At 53.5% G+C, this 17,480-nt stretch overlaps 1 protein-coding gene across 1 annotated transcript in view; it reads right to left on the reverse strand.

Moving 5' to 3' along the window:
• Nucleotides 1-2,663: 2,663 nt before the first annotated feature.
• BPIFB4 (BPI fold containing family B, member 4) overlaps nt 2,664-17,480 on the reverse strand; it is a 19,281-nt gene continuing 4,464 nt past the window's right edge. The window contains exons 5-16 of the mRNA XM_004686968.2: nt 16,722-16,865; nt 16,380-16,443; nt 15,972-16,032; nt 14,808-14,899; nt 13,149-13,352; nt 12,635-12,688; nt 11,639-11,809; nt 10,197-10,264; nt 8,083-8,125; nt 6,362-6,425; nt 5,008-5,084; nt 2,664-3,002 (exon numbers count right to left, since the gene is read on the reverse strand). Of these exons, the coding sequence (XP_004687025.1) occupies nt 2,979-3,002; nt 5,008-5,084; nt 6,362-6,425; nt 8,083-8,125; nt 10,197-10,264; nt 11,639-11,809; nt 12,635-12,688; nt 13,149-13,352; nt 14,808-14,899; nt 15,972-16,032; nt 16,380-16,443; nt 16,722-16,865 (1,066 nt within the window). The 3' untranslated portion in view covers nt 2,664-2,978. The remainder of the gene's footprint in view (nt 3,003-5,007; nt 5,085-6,361; nt 6,426-8,082; nt 8,126-10,196; nt 10,265-11,638; nt 11,810-12,634; nt 12,689-13,148; nt 13,353-14,807; nt 14,900-15,971; nt 16,033-16,379; nt 16,444-16,721; nt 16,866-17,480) is intronic.

A 17,480-nucleotide genomic window follows, 5' to 3' on the forward strand; every position in this document is an offset into this window, starting at 1 on the left:
GATAGATAGATAGATAGATAGATAGATAGATAGATAGATAGATGATGGATAGATGGATAATAGATAGATAGGATGGACAGATAGATGATAGAGAGATGGACAGATAGATAGATGATAGACAATGGACAGATAGATGATAGATCTATCATCGATAGATGATCGATAGATGGATAGATGATAGATAAATGACTAGCCCTCTCTATGGAAAGTTTTCTTCCACCTCCGCTCCACCGGGGGCCCCCACAAGCGCCTGTGCTAACTCCCGAGCCATCCCTTGGTTCTCAGACTGGCTCACTAACTTGCCTAAGCCTCAGTGGCCTCATCTGCAATGTGGGGCCAGGAACAAAGCCACAAAGGGCCTGCCCACAGGGCCCGGCGCCAGGCCAGTGCCCAGAGAACCACAGTGGCTGGGAGCTGACTCCTGGCCTCTTTCTTTATCTGTGTGGGGTCCGTCCTGCTTCCTCATTATGTAATCTATGGGCCATGAGCTGGCCTGCAGGGCAGGGCCGCTGAACCCCACTCTCCTGCCACCTCAACCGCCCCACTCTCATCTGCCTGTCTCTCGGGCTGCCCAGAAACCCTTGTTAATTGTTCCTGCCTGAGCACGAGCTGTGATTCATGCCGATCCTCCTAGAAACTGAGTGAGGAGAGAATTTGATCTGCATGAATTCACTGGTTGGTTCCTAGCCTCACCTCCACCTCCTCACCTCATTTTGCAGGACCCCCTGCTTGCTAGATTTAAATGTTACTCCATAAGGTCTGTGGCTCAGGTTATAAGTGCGTGTTCTGAAGTCAGGGAAATCTGCGTTTGATCCCTGCCCTTCTGCTCAGGCACTGGGAGGCCACTAGTCCCCTCTCTGCTTTGTCTCCTCATTTCTAAAGGGGTAAAGTGGTAGCTACTGTGAAGGGCTATGGTGAGGGCCAAGCTTCCCAGGCACGGAGCAGACCACCCATTGTCACAGGAGCCTGTGGGCAAGATCGGGAGGACAGGGCTGGCACCCCAGCACTGCCCTCCCCCCACTGGGTAGCCTTAGCTACCATGCTCTTCCCATGCCCGCCTCAGTTTCCTCATCTGTGAACTGGGAACCCCAAGCCCTACTTCGCCTCATGGCCCCAGATGAGAGTCAGATGAGACCGCAGCTACCACAGGCTTTGTGACCATTTGGTGGGTGGTTTGCATGAGGAGGCCACGGGTGCCCATGGGATGAGGGCCTGGGGAAGACGGGGACCCTTCAGGGTGTAGCCTGTGGCCTGCTGAGTGGGAGGGACACGTGGGATTCTCTCAAGGGCAAAGTGACAGGTCAGCAGGTGAGACGTCAGTCTTCAGGTGGGGTCAGGGTGGGAGAGGGCCAGGAAGTTCAGCTCAGGACTCAGAACAAGGGCTCCTTAGAACTGGCCCCAAAGCTCCCCAAGGGCACACACCTGGCTGCAGTTGTCGAGCCCAGGCCATGCCAGCACCCACAGTGGCCTTTTCCTAAGTCACCTCTTGCCAAGAAAGTGACCGGGATGGGGAGGTGACAGTTGAGCTGACTGTCACAACTGGCTCATGCCTGCACATGGGGGGAGCACAGACCCCTGGGGCCTGCCGGATACCCTGGACCCATCCCACGAGTCGCAGACCCAGCAGGGCTCAGAGTTGAGCAGGATCTATCTGGCCTCTAAAGCCAACTGTCACCTCGTTGCTTTGTTCTCTCCCAGCCTCCGATTACCTGTCTACACAATGGGAGAACAGCCTCAAAACCTCATCCCAAATCTACCTGTAAAGTTTATTAAATTCAAATTCCAGTCCCCCTTCCTGAAGCTACGGAGATAGAGTTCTGAGGAGTTGGGGGCTGGGAACGAGCTACCCTGGGAAGCAGAAGACACCTACGGATCACCTGTCATCCTGAAGTGCCTGCCGAGTCATCCAAACACTCCTTTCCCGAGTGTATATGACACTTTCTCCTTAGCCATGCATCTAACCAGAGAAGTTAAGGCATCTGCCTGGGCTCACACAGCAGTGGATGGCAGGGTTAGACCGGGAGGCCTGGCTCAAGATCATGTCCCACCCACGGGTCAAACATCCCTCCGTGGGTCAGAGACAGGGAGCCAGAATATGGGAGGTGTGCACACACCCTGCGGAACATCTTCATCTGAGTAGGAATTATGCTGGTCTGACTATAAAGTTTCTGGTGAGGCCAGGAGCTCCCATCTCGGCATCCTTGCTGCGCATAGAGAGGCTGGTTGGACCATGCCCACCGGCCACAGAGTGTGCTCTGAGGAAACCGACTGAAGGGGTCAGAGCCTCTTCCTTTGTGCCACTACCTGAGGCTAAGTGCAAGCAGCCGCACCTGTCCACCTCTTCCCCCGGATGCCAGCAGCTTCCATATTCCACCTGGGATGGGAACGCTTGGAACCCGGCACAGGGCAGGGCTAGGTGTTCTGGCTGAACGCCAACACCTGCCACCCCACGGGGTGTGCCAGGAAGGCCGGGGGCGGGCAAGAGCGTCGGCCAGGCGAGTGCTGCTTCCAGGGCCAGTCAAGCTCCCACAGTGCCCTCGCGGAGTCATGAGCTGACTGTCCTATCCTCCTGGAGCAGCCACAGCTGCCAGCTACCTGGGTGCAGCCCCCGAGGGAAGAAACACCCAGACCCAGCGAGGGTCCCTGTGGAGACTCACCCCAACTGCAGGGAAAGTGGAATCTTTTATTGAAAGTGTTAAGTACACAGTGGACTGCGTGGAGGCCAAGAGGCTCCATCCTCCGGGTGGCCCCTCCCCCCCGCCGGGGGCTGGCACGGGACTGACCATGGACGGGACTGTCTGCCGACAAGGACGATGGCTGGATCCTGCCTCCCGGTGGGCAGGTGGGACGAGGGCTGGGGGCTGGGAGGGGCCTGCTGTGGGGGGCCGAGGGGACTCGGGACTGGAGACTGTCGGGCTGAGCTTCGCGGGCTGGTCTGGCGTCTTCCAGGACTTCAGCAGCTTCTCTGCCGTCCTCACTCAAGCGCTCAGCACCAGAAGGTCCTTCGAGGGCAGAACAGAGAACCCCGTTAGTGGGTGGAGGACTGAGGCCGCAGCCTCGGTGGTCACTTGGCTCTGGCTGGGGCAAGTCAGGCATCAGGAAGCGGTGACTGATCAGCGGCGGTGACCGGCGGGGTCCTGGGGCCTGACGACCATCCTTAGCTTGCCCGGTACCAGGAATCTTGGCTAAGACACTTCCCCTCATCGGGAGAGGGAAATAAGAAATAAGAGAAGCAGGTGATGCTCTCCAGTCTTCCAAATCCAGTTTTCATAATGAAAAAAAAAAAAAAAACTACAACGAAGTATGTGATAGATTATAACCCACAAAACAAAATAAATACCCATGGCTCTGGGACTAATTGAATAAATAAACAAAGGAGAAGAGGAGAAGAGACAGTTCTTTATAGAACTGCAACGAATGAAGAGCCCAGGAATCCCCGAAATAGAACACCGCCAGGAGAAAATATCACATTGATAACTGCTGCAGGGGAGATCAAAATTAGTGGGGGACAAACAGGATATCAGCATCCTCTCCAAGAATCCCCCCAGCGATATCTATTATTTACAAAGGGAAAAATAACCGTGGAGAGAGCTGGCGGGAACCCTTTAACCATAGCTCAAAGTCAGCCTGCCACCTTCAGCGTGCCCGGGAATAGGGGTGCAGCATCACCAGCGGGGATCTTGCCAAAAACACATAATCTCAATCTAATCACGAGACACCATGGGTCGAGTCCGAACCGAGGGACATCCCACAGAATGGGCCAAACACAGGGAGGGGGGGACTGTCGCAGGGGTCACTCTCAGAAGGGGTGAAAACTGCGTGCCAACTGGGGTCCTGCACCCCGAACCAAAGCACGTTAGCAGGGAAACAGTTAACAGCTGTGTATCAATGTTAACTCTCGGGTTTTGATCGTTGTGTTCTGTGGCGTAAGATGCTGAGTAAAGAGTATTCTGGACCTCACTGTACTGTTTCTGCCATCGGGGGCGATGGCTGGGTCCTGCCTCCGGTGGGGCAGGTGGGATGAGGGCTGGGAGGGGGTGTGTGTGCGTAAGTAGATTATATAACTCTACATTTACCTTCAGAGTAATAAAGGGAATAATACAAGCTCCAGTTGTAAACTGTAATGTTGAGTTTGAAAGGTGGAGAATCATTGATTTCAAGAAAGACTTAGAGGTTCATGTAGCCCCTCTGCAGACGATGCCAGGAGCTGTAGAGGGCACTTTACACTGCCTCATTTTCTCTTAAAAGCAGCCACTAGTGGAGTTATTAGGCCCTATTTCCAAAGAATAAAACGGTGGCTGGCCCATAGTCACCCAGCTGGGAACTAGTAGAGTAAGGACTTGAATCCAGGCCGTTGGGCTCCACTGGGCTCCTCGTTCTTTGACTCTCATGCATTGCTGCCTTCTCGATCAAAGCCATGTTTAAAAATAAAACTCCAGAAAGGTTGGAATGAAAAGCAGCAAAGTGCATTAAGTAGTCATTTCAGGACTGCAAATATATCTAGGGCAGTAAATGTGTTTGTTTAGTACTTTCTGTGTGCTTCAAATTTCAAATACTGAGCACATGTGATTTTTGTATTTGTGATATAAATCATTTGTGATTCAGAGGACCTGCATGCCCGTGATTAGCAATGATTCCAGGAATCCAAAGACCCAGGGTTGTGCTGCCCGGGGGAGCTTTGCAAGGGCCACAGACCTCTGCTGTCCACGACTGCACCCCCAGTCCTGCAGACAGTCTCCTGAGCAGGTGCTCAGTGTAAGCTTTTTCAGTGAACTACACCACATTTCCACGTCGGCCGAGCGCCTTACTGCTCTGAGCCTCAGTACTGCCAGCTGGAAGATGGGGACAATGACCTCTGTCTTAAGGACGAAGAGGCTTCATGAAGCTTTGTTTCCGGTTCCCTTTGTCCGCCCTTGGGGGGTGTCCTGCTGCCCACTCCACCCCTGCCTTGTCACCCTCCCAACCCCTGGGCATGGAAGGGAGCAGAACAGAACTCGCCCCCCTTACCTCCAAGACGTCGATGTCTGCATTGCTGAAGTCAATGTTGAGGATTTTGGGGAGCGGGACGCCAGAGCCCAGCATGGCTGTGAAGACACCAGTCAGGCAGGGTCAGCACGGCCACGACTTGTCAGCCTCACAGGAGGCCACAGTGTTTGCAAGACCGGCCATTTTGCTTATGCCCCTAGGCCTCGGCCCCGTACTTCCTCCTACATGGAGCACCACTGGGCCCTAGTCTGCCCCCGAGCTCTGAGCCCCAAGACTGGATGCCGCCCCCCTCCCAGGAGGCTTCCTCAACACCAGGCCAAGCAGCCCTGCACTCCTGCTCCTCCTCCAGGTCTCTCTGTGTGGAAATTACAGGATATTAATTCCCTGTTTCTGTGTCTGTTGCCTCTCGGGCTGCGAGTTGCAACCAAAGACTGAGTCCTGCACCCCTCAGCTTTGAACCAGACGCAGGCAAACGCTCACTGAACAAGCATGAGAGGATGCAGGGACCCATGGGATGCACGCTAATTGTAGGTCACCAGAGCCTGAGTAGCCTGCAAATGAATACTCTAGAAGGAAGGAAGTGAAGAAACAAGGGGAGAAGGGGAAGGGGCTAAGTGAAGTTAAATGGACTTCCAGCCTCCAGCAGGACTTTGCAGAGAGGGGAGGACATTGTGACCACCCCAGAGGAATATGTTCTGTGTTTCCAAGACGTGCTGGTCTTAGAAACATTTTTTGGAGCTATTGCTCTGTGGAGCCCATGGTAGGAATCGTGAATCCATCTGATCTCTCACTTTTGAGAATGGCAAATTGTATCACAGCAAGACTAAGTGACCACTAAGTCCACACCATTTCTTGGAGATCAGGCCAAGGAGAGAGTCTCTATCTCTGCCTCCCAGCCCAGCCCAGCCCAGCCCAACTCCTGGCATCGTGTTGGATGTATTTTACCACATTGAAAATAGACACATAAAAGCCAGGAAATATCTTGGGTCATATTGAAAAAGCAGAAAGGAAAGTTTACAAAGAATGCCCAGAGGTTGAGATTAATGGCTGCTAGGGGGTGAGAGTTTCTGTTTTTAAATTGTTCTTCACTTCTTATATAAATTTACATACATATGATTTTCATATACAATCACAATTTTAATAGATAATCTGAAAAGCAAAATGATGAACCAAATTGGGGGCGGTGGCGGGGGGGGTTTATAGCAGAAGTACAAACAAGCTTGATGGACCCTTGGGACAATCTTTGCAGTCAGCAGTTAGAATGAAGTTCCCAGAAGTACAACTGAGGTAGAATGTCTGTCCATCAAATGTGCTCACCAAGCCAGCAGCCACCCTACCCCACCCCACCCCCACCCACGAGGGTGCCTGCACTCACCATTCATCGCGGGCATAAATGCCAGATCGAAGATCTTCCCGACCAGCATCTCCATGATGCCAACCTGCAGGGGAGGGAGGAGAACTGAACATTCCTCAGCTTCCAAGGGCTCCTTGAGCCCTGCCTGCATCCCAAGAGGAAGCAAACTGCTCTGAGAGAATTCAGGAGTTGTCAGAGCTCCTGTGACTCCAGAATCTCTGAGCAGAACATTCCAAGATGCATCTGGTCCTCCCCTCTGAGCAGGTGAAGGCTGCGTGGGCTGGGGGCTGGTCCGAGGCTTAAGGTGAGGTGGCCCTGCAGGGTGGCCCACTCTGAAGCCATGATTATGTCACACATGCCCTTGGCTCCCATCCCAGCTCAACTCCCATGAGCCCCTGGGCAGATTCCCTCACCCCCTGAAACTCAGTTTCCATAGCTATAAAAGGGGCCGGTAGGCCCGGCTTGCAAGGATGCAGCGAGAATCACAGGCAGATCATATAAAACTGAGCCTTGAGCCTTTTCATATATTATTTCTCTTAACTTCTCCAAACCTTAGTTTCAACTTCATACAAACCAAATGCATGTTCCTGCGTGTGAACTCCTGCTGTGGTATGGGGCCACGTGACAGCACCCAGCACCCAGAACACAGCTCTCGCACCCCAACATGGCCGGCTGTGTGGCTTGGGGCAATTCGCTTCACTTCTCTACATTTGGCTCCCTTATTTGGAAAATGGCTAATAATTGTACCCAAGTCATAATTTTGCTGTGAGAATTAAATAAGAAAATCTTGACGGGTTGTTCTGTTTTTTTTTTTTTTTTAAGCTTAATTTAGTGTCTGGGACATAATTTCGGCCACTCAATAAAGGGTCCTTCATCTTGTATTAAGTGTTGGATTCTTTATGTGGAATCCACATATATCGGTTCTAGACCCAGCTTTGCCCCAAACAGCTGCGAGATGTGGCATCACTCTTCCCTGGGTCCCAGGGACTCCCCCTGTACACTGGAGCAGGTGATACCAGCTCCCTTGGTTGTTGCTGTTTGGGTTAGAAAAGCTCAAAAATGGGGAACACTGGGGGTTTGATTTTCTCTGCACATGTGGAAAACTTACCCAACTTTGTCCCAGAAAGCAAGCATCTGCTTTACTGTCAAGTTATATGTGTGTGTATGTGTGTATATATACACATGTATGTATGTTATACATGTGTGTATACATATACGTATACATGCCTGAGATTTTAGGTGGGGTGAAGGACCCAGGGTGACCTGAGATGAAATAGGACCAAACCTTAGAATATGAGCATCTCAGATTCATGGACTCTTAGGAAAGCAGAATTACAGAACTTGGGGGCAAAGGGGAAGTTAGAAATAAATCCAAACGTGTTCATTTTACAGATGGAGAAGCTGAGGACCAGAGTAAGCTGGTTTGCCCAAGGTCACGCTGGAGTCAGTGGCACAGCTGAGCCCTCGGATTCGGGAGGAAGGGTGCTGGAGGACTTGGCTGCACCCATTTCCTTCCCACTCAAGTGGTGGGATTTGGGTGAAGTGGTTAACACGTCAAATCACCACAACAGCATGATCTGCAACATAGGAGCCACGAGTCTCTATGCTGTGCCTCGCTCCGTGGCCTCCGTGGCCTCATCTGTGGCACGAGGTCTAACGGCACTGATACCGGTGCTTTGGAAGTCACCCCAGGCCCAGCCAGCCTCATGGGGTGCCATTCCCAGATCTGGCTTAGTACTTACATCAAAATTGCCCACATTTGAGGTTCTAAGGTTGAGGTTGGTCCTGCAGATAAAGAAAACAACTGGTTAGAACTAGTGATTGCCTGAGAATCACAAGGGGTTCAAGTTTCAGCAAACTATCAGAGGGCCCCTGCATTCTTATAAAGATGTCTCGATCTGGGGGAATTAATAAGAACCACATCATCTGCCCACATGGGGCGCTGACCATGGACCAGAGGTGACGCCGAGGCTTTAGGAGCCGTCTGCACGGGGTTCGCATGGTAGTTCTCCCGCCTACTAGCTGTGTGTCTTTGCCAAAGCATTTAAACTCTCCACACCTCAGTTTAATCCTCTGCAAAGTGGCAGCTGCAAGGACTAGGTGATACAGTCCAAATAGAAGCTTTTGAACCAAATTTGAATCAGGGTGAATGCCAGACACCTATTAGGGAGTCGCTCTACCTGGCTTAATTCTCTTCCAGGAGCTGCCAGAAGAACAAACCTGAGCTCCAGGGGTGACTTCGGGGTGAAGTGGCCACTGTGCTCCCAGCCTCCTGGCGTCCACTGCTGCTTTGTGTTTGGCCTCCATGGCCACAGAGCTCACGGAGGGGAGCCCAGGGCCGGTGCCCCAAACCCTCGCCTGTCCAAGTACTGTCCTGAGCGGGGAGGCCCGAGGCCCCCGCCCGAGGTCTGCTCTGCCCTGTGGGGGCCTCGTCTCCCTGCGCTTGACTGGCACCTGCAAACGGGTGGTCCTTCCTGAGAGAGGCCAGCTGAGGCTGGCCCGTGGGCAGAACCACAGGCCGTCAGGCCAAGTAGGAGAGAAACCACCTTCTCAGGGGAGAAGATGCCACTCCGATGCGTATTTTTCTCCCCCAAACCCCTCTCGCCCCTCCAGCCAGTCCTCCAACAGCAGTTCAGGCTCTTTTGTGCCCTGGACGCTGCCTCTCTGTTCACCCTGCTGCGGCCTTTCCCACCCCCATGCCTCACGCAGACCGGGCCTCAGATGGAGCTTCTCCTCCCAGAAACTCCCGGCTGGCTCTGACTAATTTTCATATTGTGAGTAATACCCCATTGTCGACCTTGATAAATATTTGTTGTAGGAAGAAAAATTTATCATGGGGCCCTCCCTGGTGGCGCAGCGGGTTAAAGCACAGCATTAAGAAGCTAAAGCCACTTCCGCATGAGTTCGATTCCCACCCTGGAGGTGACCACATGGCCGGCAGACCTCTCCTGGCCCACCTGCTGCTCCCCTCAGCAGTGTACTTTGTTGATCTGTTGATCTGCCTGTTCTGCTCCCCACTCTGTCTCTGGTGAATCCTCTCTCCGCCCTTGCACCTCTGGCCTGTACCCCAGTTCTGTGTGCACAAATAAATAAATCTTGAAAAAAAAATTATGAACTAGGCATGTACTGATGATTTTACATACTATCTCACTTAATCTTGAAGGGGGAATCATAAAAGTACTTATTCCATCGGCTAATGTCAGAAGTAAATGAATTAAGAGATATTTAGGTTTTAGCCCAATGCCCGGCACATAGAAAACATCCATAAATAATAGTTATTATTATCATTGTCATGAGGTCCGTGCAGTAAGAACTACGAATCCCATTTCTAGATAAGAAAATTGAGCTTCAGAGAGGCGAAGTCACTTGACCTACATCACACAGCCAGTCAGTGCTCCCACTGGGATTTGAACCTAGACCTCTTAGCTCCAAGCTATGCCGGTGACCATTCCACGTGGCTCGCAGATCGTCTCTGCATTGCTGTGTGGCCTTAAGTAAGTACGTCCACCTCTCTGAACCTTCATTTTCTCCTCTTTAAAATGGGAGGATAATAAGCTGTCTCTGCCAGACCATAGCAAGCGAGGTTAAACGGGGTGATCCATACCGTGCCCGGCTCAGACCCTGCAGCATTATTATCACTGATGTCCTTGTTGTGGGTAGTAGGTTCTTTCTACTCAGCTCACATCTCGTGCCGCTGGTCTTAGAGGTCAGCCCATTTCATCTTTGCAGCCTCTTGGATGTATTGGTGACAGCCATTCCATGAGGCCCTCTAATCTCCTGGAGCACCCCTCCCCCCGCAGCTGGCACCACAGCAGCGCTCCAGAGGCCTTCCTGCCCAAAGTGCAAACCCCCTTACTTGTCCAGCTTGGCATCGATCATGAGTTTATCTCCGTCCACAGAAAACATGGCCAACAGTTCTGCGTCCTGGAGGAAAGGGGAGGAGAAAATGACACTGTCACCCATGGCCACTTCTTGCTGAGCCTGTGTGTGGCAGGCACTGGCCAGGTGCTTCCTCAGTGCAGTCCAGTCGACAAACCTTCCATACGCTGACTCCCTGTGATGCCCATCGTCAGTGTAATGGACCCCACCCTCTGGAGGGAAGGCATTAGGAATAATAAATTGCTAATTTACTAGTTGTTGCTCACCAGTAAGTCATAGCAAGGGCTGAGTAAGCATTTCTCAGTAAGCCACGATTGGCACAGTTTCTCTGAGCTGTCTCAGAGGAGACAGGGGCGGCCTGCAGTCTAAGAAACCTGCTCAGACAAACCTTGCAGGTGAAGATGGGCACTGTCACTGCCAGTCAAACGTCCCTGCCTGCCAGGGAGGGCATAAAAGGTTCAGGCTCCTTATCCCCCTCTCTAAGTAGAACCTTCTTGCAAGAAAATCCTTTGTTGTTTCTCCACTTCCCACTCCCAAAATAAAGTAAGTTGGTCTTGCCCAAAAATAAAAGGAAGCTCCCAACAAATTTGATGATGTGATGAATAATAAAAATAACTGGGATGATGGAGAAGATCTGGGGGCCCTGGAAGCACATGGCAGGGGCCTCAGCAAGCATGGGAAATTGCCCTGTTTATTACAAAGGAAGTGGTGTTTCAACTGGGGGCTGCAGGGTAAAATTTAGCCAGATGAGAACCAGGGCGTGAGAGCGAGCCAGGGAATCAGTGGGAAGAGCATGTGCAAATGCCTTGGAGTGGGACCGGGTCTAATATGTTGCAGGTTGCAGGAACAGTAGAGCTGAAAGGGGGCCCAGAGAGGATCTGAAAGGACTTTGTGGGTCACTGTTAGGTGACTGACTTTTGTTTCAGGATGGAAAGAAAGACATTTGAGCAGGGCAATGTGATTTTAAGAGAATTCTTCTCTAAGAAATAATCATGGAAAATTTTATTTGTAACTCTTTCCTTTAGGTGTCAGACAAGAGATCTGGTCACTTCTGTCATGTTCCCCTTTCTCCAGTATCCGGCAGACATCATAACCCACAGTGGGTGCCTTAAACCACCCCTGAATGCAAGGCCCAGGTCTACTCCACCATCCTCCTGGTGTGCAATCCACAAGAATGATACGAACCAATGATTTTGCTTGTGGTACATTGGGTACTGCTCTGAGCACCTTCATCGCCAAGTGATCAAGGAAAAATTCAAGCCCAGAGAGGGATGTGACTCACCCAAGGTCACACAGCCTGACGTGCTAAAGGCTGAATTTGAAGCAGATCATCCCGCTGCAAAGCCAAGCCGCGAGTCACTAGGCTGGGGCTCACAGGGACTTGCAGGGATCTGGCTGCCCACACCCCTAGACACTCACCACATCGATGAGGCAGATGGTGGTCTCGACATCATTGGGCTGGGAGACTGTGACCTCGGCAGTGGCAAACACCCTCACCACCGCCTCGTCCTTCTGTAGCGTCACTGAAGGTGGATTGGGCACCTGGATCCTGATGGTGAGTGGGCGGGACTCGGGGTACTGCTGGAACACCTGTGGACAGGGTGGACACCAGGCTGGGGTGGGAGGGCCTTTGGTAGTGGGGGATGTCTATGGGGTCATCAGTCAACGCTTGAACACAGCACAGGGCCCCACGCAGGGCTCCTTCCCATCTAGCCGCACCTCATGTTTCCTATAAGCCACAGTCACACCTGCTGCTGGGCTTGGGCAAGGGCCGCCCTCTGCCAGCCTCTCACGCAGGGTGTTGTGAGTTAGGGCTGATAACACCAGCAAAGCTTTGAGTTTGATGCCTGGCACGAGGAAATGCTCTGACCTTGACATGAGAGGTAGGTGGGGCCACCTGGCCCCCGGAGCCCCGGCTGGACATTTATGACTCCATGAATCATCACCATGTTACAGACGAGGAAACTGAGGCCCAGAGAGATGCAGTCATTTGCCCGATGTAGCAAGGTGCCTTGCTATATTGGAATTCAAACTCCTGTCTGTCTGCTCCAAAGATGTGGCTCTCCCGTCAACCAGGCCTGGCATCTTTACTCCTCCCTCGCCCCCTCTGCCTCCTAGATGAGTGTGCAGATGGGCGTCAGCACCCTGTTCTGCAAGATGAGGAATCTAAAACTCTGGTTCAGAGTCACAGAGCGAGGGACCCAAGACGGATTCGCAGCTGCAGACCAGGCCACCGCTAGCGCTCAGGACTCCCCCGCCGTGTGCTTCCTCTCACCCAGGTCTGGCCGCCAAGCTGTTGTCACCACCGAGGGGGGAGGGTGTCACAACCCCCCCAATACTGGACATCTTCCCTTCTCAGGGGGCTCCCGGAGGAGGGTGAGCCTGAAGACAGGGAGACGCGCCCTCCTTACATACCTTGGGGATCAAGGCTCCCAGCGTGGAAGTGGTGAGCGGAGGCAGCTCTTCAAACTGCAGAACAAGAAGAAGGGGCGTGTGAGCTCCAGGGGCCACAGGGACAGACAGGAGGTGCTGACACGGTGCTTAAATGCCTACAGGCAACCAGAGGGGCAACGTGTCCCCCTTAACATCCACGTCGGAGACCCTGCAGCCACCACACGACCACAGAGGGTGAAATGGAGAGGGGAGTCTCTTCAATTCACAACAGGGCAGGGCACTTTAAAAATGGGGTCTTTCCCCTTTAAAAATGGGGAAAGCCAGGTGAGCATCAACTGTGTACAACCCAGAGTCCACGAAATACGTAACTCCCCCATAGTCCTGAGCTAGCTGGACATTACTCCCAGAATTTCTCTTAAATCAACTCACCCTTTGAAACCCCAGAAACTAACGGGTGGGAAGCCGCACTGGTGCAGAGCGTGCTGCCCAGCCTGCCCGCCCCCCCCCGCACCCCCCCGCCAGGGCTGTGACTCACTGTGCCATCGGTGATGTCAATGTCCAGCGCCCCTTGCTTCTGCAGCAGAGTCAGCACCGAGCCCAGGAAGTTGGCAGAAATGGCCAGCTGGGAGTTGGTGTTGTCACCCATGGGGGGCAATTGGGGCATCTTTTGCCTGGGGCTCATCTCTGGCCGCCCCAGGGGATAATCGATGAGATCTCCTCCAGCCTCCCCAACCAGAGTCTAGAAAGTAGAGAGAAGGGGTCAGGGGGAGTGACAGGGCAAGAGTGAAGTGCGGGGTGGCCTGACTCTGCCTCCAGGCAGTCTTCCTTGATGACTCCCAGCTTGTGTTCAGTCTGTGAAGAAATAGAGTCTCTTACAGTTCCTGCTTTATGGTCACTTATCATTATGGCCCAGGCAGATCGCATTTTAAATAGATGTATGACAGAGTCCCCATCGCCTGCTGTAACAAATGATCACGTCCCTGTGCCTGCATAATGTACATATCTAATCTCTAAAGGCCAGACTCCTCTCCTGGATCTCCAAGGCACTGGGGTCTCCCAGGCAACCGTCTTGAGTCACTCTGTCCCTCATTCCCGCTTCTGCAGTGCAGTCGCAAGGGCTTCATCAACCCCTGTCACCACCTCAGCACCCCTAAGCACCCCTACCCTGTGGTGCTTCCCACATGCTGTTCTTTCCCTCACATTCTTCTTTTATCAACTGGCAGGCCACACCTCAGGTTGCCTCCTCCAGGAAGTCCTCCATGACTTTCTTGGGTAGATTACAGCCCCTGCTTTTGGTATGATAAGCAGGGAGACTCTTATAACTTCATCACCTATAGTTCTTCATTTGTTTGACTGATTCTTGGGTGACCTGGCCCCGTCAATATTGCAGACGCCATCAAAGCAAAGGCCTTGTCTGGCTCACCACTGCATCTCCTATACCAGCCCTGGCACACAGCAAGTAAACAACAAACATCTCTTGAATGGCTAGTGTTTATGAATATGCTAGGTGGTGTGGACCCGTGGGCATGGGTGCTGTGTCCATGTGTGAGCGGTGCTCTGTGTCTGATGGGGATGGAGAGGCAGTTGTGCCCCGTGCCCATCAGGCATCAGTTCGATGGTGTGCTGGAACATCTCTTCCCAACTCTGCATTCAGTGACATCACTTGAATTGGGCAGCTAGAAGCTGACCCTGGTGGGTGCATGGAAATCAGCCAATACTACAAATCAGGACAATTTTCTCAATCAGGGAGAGCCGGCTGTAAAACATACCAGCACCCCACAACCAGATTCATTCCTCAACAAACCTGAGTCCATGGCGGCTCTGGTGGCTGGAAGTCAGACCGCCTGGGTACAGAGCCCTGGTCTGCATTTACTCACTGTAGGACGTTGGGCAGGTGGCTTAATGCCTCAGCGCTCCCATTTCCTCAGTAAGAATACTTACCTCTTAGGGCCATTTGGGAAACAGACTGCGTTATCTACACAAAGCCCTGAGAAGGCGCCGGGCACACAGTGATACTTGATAACATGGGCCGTCATGTTTCCTCATGCAGCCCCTGGAGGGTCCTCATACAACCAAAAACAGGTCCAGGTCCAATACGTCTCCCAGGCTTTTGGCAGAAGCCCTGGGACACTCCTCCTACCCCTGCATTTGGAGAAGGAGCCACCTCCCGTTGCCCCAAAGCCCAGGCACTCACGTTGAGGTCTAGCTCCAGGAACTCCCCAGTCACAAGCGGAAGGCTGGAGAAGGTGTACTGGACGCTTCCCAGTATCCCCAGAGGAATCAGCGCTGCAGACAAAAATAGGGGTGACGGGATGGGCCCCCTCACCCACCAGTTTGCCTTCCCTCCTGTGCTCTGAGGATGGTGACGCAGCAGGCTGGCTTCAGACATCACGGAACAAGCAAGAGTTCTAGGTTCAAGTCCCAGCTAGGCCACTTCCTGTGGCGTTCAGGCAAGACACTGACTCTTTTTGAACTTCAGTCCCCTCCTCTGCAAAATGGGCTAAAAATAACTCCTTGGGCTCTGTTGGGCACCCTGGCAGTGAGCTCCTGGATATTGATATGCTTTGATACACTGTGAAGTCTTGCGTGCCTGGGAAGCAGCTTTAAGGTCCACAGCTGTGCTGAGTTAGATCTGGAAGCTCCCTGCTGGGCTCTTCTCCCTCTTTCCTGGCCACAAAGGGACGAAGTTTACCTGCCTGGGAAGCTACCCTTAAACTGTCTGGGGCCCCTGCGAAAGGGGAGCGCCGTCAGAGAGGGCTGCCCCGTGCTACCACGGGTGCTGCACCCTCACATGCCTCCAGGACATGAGGGTCTGGGTGGAAGGGGCGCTGTGGGGCCCGAGCATGGCACAAGTGCATGGGGCAGGCTTGCCTGTGGGCTGTTTACTCAGAAACCCCAGTCGGTGGGGTGACGGTGGAGCCCGGTTCTGAGGACCTGGCTTTCTCTGTGGTGTCTGCTATTCACTCTCCACTTGTCTGTGGCTGGAAGCTGAACCTCTTACTTCAGAGATGAGGAAACTGAGGAGAGTCTCCCCAAGGCCAGTGGCTGCTGGGAGGCTGGGGGTGGGGGTGGGCGCAGGGTTCAAAGTCCATCTCCTGGCTCCCTGTCCAGCGTGGCCGCCTCCTGGGTCCAGGAGGAAGCTCCTCTCTCTGGGGCTTGGAAGGATATTTGGACATCAGAGGAGTCGGGTGGCCCCTCTGGTGACATCTGCCACGTAGCACTTCAGTGGCCGAGGGCAGTCTGCTGCCCCATCACTTTGGCTCTGCTCCCAGACTTTGCGGAGTCCCCAGCACCCACCCTCAGGCCAGATCAGGCACTCATAGTGTTGGCCAAGTGAGGCAAAGCAGGACAGACTTACAGTCCACAAGACCCAGCTGGTCGTTGACAAGTCCCAGCACCACATCCACGATGGGGCAAAGCTGTGGGAGAGAGGGGCGTGACGTTCTGTGACCACAGGGGGGCGCCCGTGCGTGGCCTGGGGAAGGCTCTCATAAGGCCCATTTTGCAGAAGGGAAGACAAAGGCTCAGAGAGGTGGTATGCCTACACTGGGGTGCAAATCCAGACTACGTGATTATTCTCAAGCCCCATCTTATTTCTTCACAACTCTGTCCCTCCATATTCTGCAGGGTCCACCCCAGAGCCCCCAAAACATGCCCACGGCCTCCTGGGTGTCCTGCATGTCCGCAGGGGTGGAGCAGGGCTGGGCAGCTCCTCAGTCCGAGGAAAACCGTGCTTCTCGCTCCTCAGCCTGGGGCAGTTTCTTACCAAGTCAGGGAGAACGTTGGCCAGGACTCTGTTCACTAAGTTGTCCACGAGGTTAGGGAGAAGCCTAAAGGGAAATATACAGGTACGCTCATAAGCTCTGCCAGTGTGCTGGGTTCTGTTTTTTGCTTATTATCACAATCCCAACAGGAAAAGGATTACCCCATTTCACAGCTGAGAATCTGGAGCTCAGAGTCGGACACCAGTCCCCTAGTCACACAGCAAGAAATAATGGAGCTGGGGCTTACCCCCAGTCCCAGGGCCTCTGTTCTTACCTCTGTGACTTGCAGGGGACAGACCACTGCACCACGGCCCCGAAGCGGCACACACCCCACTGCTACTCACCCTCGGAGCAGCTTGACCTTGATGCCCCCCAGGAGGGTGTCACATCGCTCGATGACCAGCCTGGGGTAGCCTGTGCGGTCCATGGTCAGTCGGACCTTGGCTGTGATGTTCACCTCCACGGCGATGTCCAGGAAGCCAATAAGACTGGGGAGATCACGGGGAGGGTCCACCGTGAGTCAGACCCAGCCCAGCAGCACAGCCTCCCTGAGGCCTGCCCAGCTCTTCCCTAGCAGGGGCCGGCACACCCTCGCCATCTGTCCCCCTCCCTGGCTCGTGTCTAGGCGTCCCAGGCGTGAAGGCTCCCCGGTCGCTCCAGGCACCTACCCGCCTCCCCACCCCCAGTCCATTAGAGCTTCTGGCTGGGAACAGGGTCAGTAAATGGACTGTGTGTAAACACCTGGCTGCCTCCCACACTTGGCCATGGCCACCCGGGAAATGGGACGCCTCTTTATGCCTTTGCCAGTGAAGCTACCAAGGCAGAGTGCCGTTAGGGTACTGGCCCGAGATCACACAACTTAAGTAACAGTCAGGACTCAAATCCTCAAATCCAGGCTGCCACCTGACTCCAGTCTCCCAGCTCCTCTGACCCGCCACGCTCAGTGGCCTTCTCTGCAGGCGGGACGACGTGACGGCCCAAGTTCAAGGACAAGTCATGCAGAGCCAGGGCCGCTCAAGCCCTCCTGTCCCCTCATTGCAGGTGTAGAGTCGGGCGACCACCTGCCGGCGGTCTCCTGACCAGGAGTGGGGTGGTGGGGACGG

Source organism: Condylura cristata, unplaced genomic scaffold (genome assembly GCF_000260355.1).
Source record: "Condylura cristata isolate star-nosed mole 26May11 unplaced genomic scaffold, ConCri1.0 scaffold00022, whole genome shotgun sequence".
Classification (NCBI taxonomy): domain Eukaryota; kingdom Metazoa; phylum Chordata; class Mammalia; order Eulipotyphla; family Talpidae; genus Condylura; species Condylura cristata.